At 39.6% G+C, this 8,780-nt stretch overlaps 1 protein-coding gene across 1 annotated transcript; it reads left to right on the top strand.

Annotated features, from left to right (window-relative positions):
• Positions 1–2,923: 2,923 nt before the first annotated feature.
• Positions 2,924–5,838, top strand: LOC137326614 (homeobox protein six1-like). Its single transcript, XM_067991899.1, has 2 exons — positions 2,924–3,711; positions 4,971–5,838. Exons 1-2 carry the CDS (start codon positions 3,152–3,154, stop codon positions 5,272–5,274), a joined length of 864 nt encoding a protein of 287 aa, XP_067848000.1. The 5' UTR covers positions 2,924–3,151; the 3' UTR covers positions 5,275–5,838.
• The last annotated feature ends 2,942 nt before the right edge of the window (positions 5,839–8,780 follow it).

Raw genomic sequence — 8,780 nt, 5'->3', positions numbered from 1 at the left:
TTAGCACAGTGCTAAAACTATTTATAAATTATTTGGAATTCTTCACACGGCTGAAGGGAGTTATGTTTATCTTATGGATTCAGAACATAATTGATTGAATTCCTTAAAATATCTCCAAGACATTTTTTTTCAATTGCTCGAAAAGTAAAGCACAGGAGTTCTTGTGAACATGAAAGGGCTGAAGTAGAGTAATCTGTTCGGTGGTTACTGAGTTATTTAATTTCCAGTATATGAAAGAGGTGGCGTGCACCCTGAAACAAGGCCATAGCACCTTCCAATATCTACGTTTGAATAATAGAAAACAAAATCCGGAAAAAGTCCTCAGGATCTATAAGTGGATGGAATTGTGGCCAGTTTAGAATAACAATTACTCTCAGGTTAGTACCAATTATTTACTACATTGATTCAATAACAAAGATAAAGGTGAATTCTTATTACTTTAGCTACCAGGAAAACAATGCACTGGTTTCATATTTGGAGCATCTTCGTGCTCGTTACTTTTGGAAACTGGAACGATAGTCAGCAGTTTAGGGAAAGAAAGAATGAAAAAAAACTTGCATTTATATAGCGCCTTTCACGACCTCAGGACGTCCCAAAGCGGTTCACGGCCAATTAAGGACTTTTGAAGTATAGTCACTGTTGTAATGTAGGGAAACAAGGTGGGCAGGCATACCCATCATAACATTACACACGTCTCAGCTGGTCACCATATATTACAAATAGAGTTTGCTTTGGAACTAACTGCACTGCAGTTAGACTCGCGGGGGATTTCGGTGTTTTACGGTAAACTCTGACTTGGATAGAGAGTTAAGGATCGGTTCCGGTCCCCAAACAGCTGCCTTGTCAATAAGGATCGGCCACAAGTGGAGACATCCCTGCTGTCAGGACCCAGCCCTGCTCCCTAACCCTATCTCCCACCTCTCAGACTCTAAAATAAGGAAAGAAAAGCAGCCACTGAGCCACATAGCAGGGCAATGCCTTTTCCCTTCTAATTTTGTATTCTGATGGAATCAACAATTCTAAATAAAGACGCCTATCTGACAGATCACCGCCTAATCCCTTTATCAGTCAAACTCGTCTTCACCATTCGAGGCTACAGAGCAGTCTCGATTATCATTGCAGATGCAGAGTTCTTTCAATTAATTTGCAAAGATTGGTGTATAAAAAAGATTTTAGATAATTAACACTGCCAATTGTTTTGACTGTTATTTCACGAAAATTAAACAGCTAATCGGGAAACAAATGTACAGTAGAAATTCTGGGTAAAAAGCGGATGGCTTTATCTCTGAGTTATAGAAACTGCTTCTCCCATCACATTTTAGTTAGGCCTGAAATGGTCTTCTATTGTGATGTCTTTATTAGTGAGTATTTTTCTGTTAATGATCAGAATATATTATCTGTCTGGATTGAGTACTAAAAACTCAAAGACACGAACATATAGAATATTGAATTCAAATTTCTGGGACAGTCGAAATAAAAAGTGTCACATTTCTATTGATTATATGTTCACGTTCATTACCATGGTAATGGTCAGACCAAGCCTTCGTGACATCATTAACTTTAACTTTGGCTAACAAGGAGATTGAAACATGAAGCATGACACCATCGCCGCAGTAACAGGGATCTGGCCTTTTATAATCTCTCACCCGTTCAGCAAAATGCCTACCTGTGTTCTGGTGGAAGTTTACTTTGGTATCACGCACAATGTCGCATATTGCAGAGCACAATCAACGCAAAGCACCGACGGCACTGAACCCGGTCCATTATTTTAGATGCAGATCAAACATATCACCAGAAATTTCGGGTGTATTTATTTAAAACACTCACCGCCATGCCCTTCGATAAATCATATTATAGTTTACCTCAGGGTCTTTGGTATTTATCAATCATACAATTTTAAGCTGTGATAATACTTTGTGTAGATAAACTTTTCAGTTTAAAAGTATCTAAATAATAAGTTGGTCTGTGATGCCTTTGTGCAATGCAGAAGCCGAAGAATTGAAGGGTTGTTGCGACTATTTAATCAATAAACCTTTGTGAAAGGGATACTGTATAGATATAATGTTAACTTTCAGAAATATTGCATATTTCTCCTCTTTCCCGAACGAACAAAATAGATTTGAATCTCATCAATATACGCCAGTTTCAAGAGGGTTCATCCATGGTTAGAAAATAAAATGTACATTATTTTAAAAAGCCTTATACAAAGAGCTGCCATGAAAAACAATTTAAACGAGTGGATTTAATTGCCGTCATGCCACTGCCCAGAATAACTGTTGGAAATAGACTACCATTGGTAAACCGAGTACACAGCATGAAAGCCTCTATGAATTCATTTCAGAGGTTGTATTCCTTGTGTTGGTATATGGTAAAGCTTCAGTCAAGGATTGTGTTTATACAGTATTCAAGCTCCACTTACCACTATTCACCACCTAAAGCAAAACAATCAAAAGAGAAAGCAGATGTGCTGCATAGATCAGCTGCCGTTACCTTTACACTTTAGCTTTGCAGATTTGAAGAATTTTTAAAGGGGACAACATAGATATTTTCCGAGAATGGTAAGATAAGTTTAAAGGTATTTACGCTTTAATACTTGTTACATGTTCCCTAGGACGGTTATGAAACGATGGTTTTTTTAAGATAATCGACCCTTTAAAAGTAATACTTGATCTTGATGGTTTTAAAATCAGGACTAGGTGGAGCGCTAACTATTTAATCGTTTGCATCTAAGTTACAAAAATGCTAATAAAAGGTTGAGCCCTGAGAGGAATATATCGAGTTCTTCAAAAAGCCGAAATGTAATTGATTTGTATGTAAAGACGGCCAATCCCACAGGTGACATTTGAGAGGCTCTCGGATTTCAGATCCTGACGTATTCTCCAGAGTCCTTCATTTAGGAAAACTTTGCTCTTGTCTCTTGCAATGGTAGGAGGGATGTGCAGCCAATCAGCGGCCGATCATCACTATTAATGCGCACTTACTAGGATGGGAACACACTGCTGCCGCCAGCCCCTATCACTAGCGCCTGAGAATATCACCCGCTGGATATCCGCGCCTTCTTTGGATCTGTTAACCCTTCCTGGCCTCAGCGATTTTTTTTTTGCTTTTGGTGATCTGATTGTGGATACTACGCCCTGTCTGCAAGTGAGCCATGTCAGTGCTGCCTTCTTTCGGTTTTACTCAAGAACAAGTGGCTTGTGTCTGCGAAGTCCTCCAGCAAGGAGGCAACCTAGAGAGGCTGGGCAGGTTTCTCTGGTCCCTTCCAGCTTGCGACCACCTCCACAAGAACGAGAGCGTCCTGAAAGCCAAGGCGGTGGTGGCTTTCCACAGGGGAAACTTCCGAGAGCTCTACAAGATCTTAGAGAGTCACCAGTTCTCGCCCCACAATCACTCCAAACTGCAACAGCTCTGGTTAAAGGCCCATTACATCGAAGCCGAGAAGTTGCGGGGGAGGCCTCTCGGTGCCGTGGGCAAGTACCGGGTCCGAAGGAAATTCCCCCTGCCCCGGACGATTTGGGACGGGGAAGAGACAAGTTACTGTTTTAAGGAGAAGTCGCGGGGTGTCTTGAGAGAGTGGTACGCTCACAACCCTTACCCATCTCCGAGAGAAAAACGGGAGCTGGCTGAAGCCACTGGGCTCACCACCACGCAGGTCAGCAACTGGTTTAAAAACAGAAGGCAGAGAGACCGAGCAGCGGAGGCCAAGGAGAGGTAAGAACCGCCACCCATGTACAGTGTATGTAGAGAGAAATCGCCCTAAGAAATACGCTGAGACCCGATTTTAAACGGGAGTTTTTTTCTCGCGGCGTAATAATTAATAAAATCAAATTCATTCATGGTTAGGAGCAGCTCGATCACAACCAGCCGGGGGCTAGACGTTGCCCGTGGGCTCCGTGTAGTTAACTTCTCGTCCAACTGTAGGAACGCAGCAAAACACCAAAATATATTTTATAGCAGTAAATTATGTTTTGTTTCCGCATTCAAACCACGACGAAATATAGATACTAAAAGGTAATTAATATATTTAAATGATAAGCACTAAGCGCCGTCTTTAAACAGAGGCTACTGTTAAACTAAATCTGCGGCGGTGGAAACTTTTTTAAAAAAGTGTGATAAACTTACTGTTTTAAACAATGTGTAGTTCTGGGGAGGAAATGATAGACTCGAAATAAAAATGTCTAAATTAACCGAAACTTTTAATTCTTAAAGTAAGAAACGTTATGCATAATAAACGAGACACAGAGACACTTATACTGTACATTGTTTTGTCCTAATGTTTGTAAAGGCCCTCACTAGGTGATGGAATGAAAATCTTGGACACTGAGCAGATAATATCCATCAAATTATCTATTCAGTTCCAATATCAAATAAAGCCAAGTTAAGTTTATGATTTTCATGTTGCGTTATGTTTGAGGAACAAAGTAGTGATACATTTTATTCGTTTCATTTCATAGTCATATATGGTTCTACATTTTTTCAGTTTTAAGGCCACAATGTAAAATTTCGGATTAGTTATTTTTAAATAATTACTAACATTAATACTAATAATGATTGATGAGCATTAATAGCATTTGGTAAACTATGATCACTTTGCTCATTCTTCTTCGAGAAATGTATTGCTGTAATGAAGGAACAGCACCTAACCTTGTGAATGTCACCGACTGCTTAGAATAATCCATTTATTCCTAGCACAGATTCTCATTATTGTCGAGCAACCTGTTAAATGTACTAAGCGTTCATTTAGAGATGCAATTCAGCGGAGTACTACATTGTATTTAAAACGGAATTAACAAGGTATTCGCCTGGAAGTTAACACTTGCTAAAATCATTAATTACTCATTATAACCGTACGGTGAATAATTTCAAGATAACACATTGTTTGAATACTGAATGTAGGTAAAGTTTCTCGATCGGATATCTTTAAAATCGTCACTTATTTTGAGCTCTTGCTATGTTTCCTGTTCCAATAGGGAAAACAATGAAAACACAAATACTTCTGGCAATAAACAGAACCAGTTGTCCCCTATCAACCGTAGTAAAAATCTGATGTCGAGCTCCGACGAGGAGTTATCACCGCCCCAGAGCCCAGACCATTGCTCCGGGAGTCCTGTGTTACTGCTGCCCGGGAGTCTGAACCAATCCGTCGATTCCACCTTCTCTCTTCACGGCCTGAGCTCTTCGCCAGGCGGCCACGCTGGCCCAGTCCATCCGCATGGACTCCAGGACTCCCTGCTCGGCACTCTCACATCCAGCCTGGTCGATCTGGGATCGTAAAAGAGCAAATCGCCGCTGGACAGCCGAATTATGAACTGATCAGACACTTCAGTGCTGTGCTGTGTAAATAATTGAACAGTCTTGTCGAAGTTATGGAATTTCAACTGATGGTACTTAATCTGTGAAAAAAGCGAGACGCTCTCCTTTATTAAAAAAAACCCCGTCTTCATGAACTGCTGAGAGGCTTGATATTTCACTAAATGCTCTTCAAATCTTTATACTCTCTCCACTGCACAAAGGGCGTTGCAAATGAAACAGAATGAGTGGCCGGCCAATACTGTTTCTGCCAGGTTCGTGCATCTGTCAGAATCAACCTGGATTATATCTCGTTTTCGATCTGTTTGCGTTTCTTGAGATTTACTGATCGCGAATCTGAAATGAGACGTCGAATAGGAGGAACGGTCTATAACTGAGGTAACTGCAGAAAAAAACAACCCCACTGAATATCAGGCAAAGTTCAGGCACAGAGGCGACTTGACCCGTATGAAGTTTACATTTTCACCAGTGGTGTAAGGAGAGTAACATGGAAGTAGTTTATAATAAAATCCAAACATGTGAAAAGCACGTGCTTATGTTGTCTCCTTATTTTCACATTTTAAAAAAATATATTTAGCAGCTGTTTTTAGAAAATGATGTTTGAAGCTGTTCTTGGACCCCGCTCTCTGCAGCTCGCAGTGCAGGTGAAACATCGGCAATAATACGTTTATATATTTAGGACGAAGATGATGAAACAGCGCGTAGGTGTTTACTCACATTGTCTCATCTCACACTCACAAGTACCATATCACAGTGAGTAACCGTTGCATTATTCTTAGAATTTAGGAACAAAGCGATTATATTATTCTAAATTTCCCTCTAGCCGATAACGTGTTTCATTGAATCATAGAAGTTTACAACACGGAAACAGGCCCTTCGGCCCAACATGTCCATGTCGCCCAGTTTATACCACTAAGCTAGTCCCAATTGCCTGCACTTGGCCCATATCCCTCTATACCCATCTTACCCATGTAACTGTCCAAATGCTTTTTAAAAGACAACACCAAACAGCCCGTCTTTGGCCTTTACCAGGTAGGAAATCCATTTAGATAAACCATAAAAATCAGTCAGTCGGCATTTTCCGAGTGCGCTTTCTGAGATAAATTATTATTTTTTGGGTGCAATCTCTAGAAAGCTTAGATTGACCCAGAAAATCTGCGTTCAGTGTCCTGAATATTTTCTTTCCTACAGCCTGGTTTGCAAAATATAGACATTTTTAAAAAGTGAAAATATTGCCGAACTGTTAAAAACTTGTCATTTTGTTCTATTCCCTCCACCCCATCCCTCCAAGGGACCATTTCCCCCAAAGTTCAAGTTCTGCCCCAAGCCATCAGGTCGGTCTGTGTTTACTTATTTTACACAAGGAAACAGAAATTACACAATTAAAATACTGTCATCAGTTTTGCAGATGCTGATGGTACATCGATGCTTCACTGCACATATCCCGAACCCATCATGTCCTGAAGTGGGGAGGAATCATTCAGAAGTGTCCAACATAATTAGATAAAACTCTATAAAATAACCTTCAGTTCAACTAATTCGACATTTCAAACTTTATACCACTGATAAGCTGCTGGAAATAACTCACTTTTACTATTACTTAATTTGTATTTTCTTTAAATGTAGTGCTGTGTAGAGAAATGGCATAGGGAAAAATCGTTTTATGCACCCCTCAACTTCCGGTGAAATACAAAAAAAAATTATAATCCAAATTGAAATGAAATATATATTTAGAACAATGATATGAATTTATTTGCAGGTTCCCCTGTACTTTGTTGGTGTGTCGTATTCCTAATGTCTTTTGATAGTATATGGTTATGGTTTGCTGAAGATTGTAGAATGTTTATTCTATATGTTTCGGGCCATGGAGATCTCACCCCCTCTGGAGGACAGACTCTCACTCGGGACTGACTCAGTTTAGCCTGGACTGTGTAAAACATACATTTGCCTTGGAAGATGGTTTAAATGAAACACGAGTCGCTCTAGTTGTTACTGGCATCAGAGATGGAAAGAGAAATGTAACTTCAAATGCAAACATATTTACAGCAATAGAAAGTATGGCAATTTAACAAGGCGTCACTTCTCTACCACCTTCTCCGATTGTTAGTGATGTAATTAAAAGAGACGGTAGCATAAACCACTACTGTGATCAACTGCCATCACTTCAATGAAGAGATTGGCGAAATGGCTGCAGTAATCTTTTATGACAACTTTAGTAAGCGGCGATAAAATGACCGGAGCAGGGACAGAATAGATATTTTCAACAGACTGAAGCAGTTCACCATTATTGACAAGGTCATTTTAATTAGCAAACCCCAAAGAAGGCATCAGAAATATCCAAAAACTATAGCTGCTAAAATATATCGAGAACTCTCAGTAACGAAATAATTTTGTTTATTTCCAGTTTTCAAGAAGATTATAGGTCAGGACGATTTTGTGGTTTTCCCTTTTATGAATTTATGAACATAAAATTTGAGAGATTTGTTTTAATTACCTTTTCACTAGGCCAATTAAAAGATTTGCGTAGGGTTTTAATACAGATATCATACTCTGGTCAAATTAGTTAAAGCTACCCCGGAGGCTTATACAATTCCGCTGTTCGGGACAGAACTTTAACATCAAATGAATCTTTCACTACCAATATTAACCATTGGTGATCTTTACAGTTACTTTCCATACACGTTGTACTTAAACATCTTTTATTGTACGTGTAAAGAAAATGTAGCATCACGATGGTCTGCTCCCGGGTGACTTTGATCTTGTAACACTCGGGGCGTTTTATTTTCAGTAATCTTAAAATAGCAGCTCAAACGGCAAGCGCCCCATACCCCAATGGTTACGAAAGACATTCGGTTTTGGTCGAGTTTTCTTCTAAATGTAAAATAAACACACGACTGGCCTCCAGACACTTTTTGCTGGAAACTAAAAAGGCCTTCTATGAGATGAGGGTAATTGTTTTGAACAGCTCGAGTTTGGAGAGAACTGAGGATTTCCTGGAGTTAATGTGAACCAGCCGCTGGCTGGACTGCGCCTGCTGAACGTGGAGCAGATTTTGGCAAATATTACAGGGATTCGATTCAGTCTTTTATGTTTTTAGAAGCACCTCGGCACTGACTTCAAATTTGTTTTCTTTACATTTTAAGCGTGCTCACAAAATGAGGTTCTTTATTTAAATCCGCAAACAGAGGTTATGTTTATACTATAGCCCCGAAGTCGTGTCCTTTCTCAGGAACTAATAAGCATCCTGCAGCTAAGTGAATAAAAAACCTAATTTCCACTATATGGTCCATCCCAAAATTTATCTGTAGAGGGTTGATTCTTTGCTCAGAATCAATCACGTTGACAAAGTTTCCCATTTTTCCCCAGCAACATGATTGACTTGCATCAAACATAACCATGGTTTGAATGATCAGAAATGCAGAAAAAGGCTCTTTGAAATGGAAAACAATACCAACACCGAATGATAAAGT

This window comes from Heptranchias perlo, chromosome 10 (genome assembly GCF_035084215.1).
Source record: "Heptranchias perlo isolate sHepPer1 chromosome 10, sHepPer1.hap1, whole genome shotgun sequence".
Classification (NCBI taxonomy): domain Eukaryota; kingdom Metazoa; phylum Chordata; class Chondrichthyes; order Hexanchiformes; family Hexanchidae; genus Heptranchias; species Heptranchias perlo.
Note: the sequence above shows the minus strand (reverse complement) of the source record. Positions and strands in the feature narration are given on the sequence as shown.

Coding starts and splice junctions, on each gene's coding strand:
- LOC137326614 (XM_067991899.1), top strand. CDS start 3,152: ATGTCAGTGCTGCCTTCTTTCGGTTTTACTCAAGAACAAGTGGCTTGT. Junction 3,712..4,970: donor GCAGCGGAGGCCAAGGAGAG/GTAAGAACCGCC, acceptor CTGTTCCAATAG/GGAAAACAATGAAAACACAA.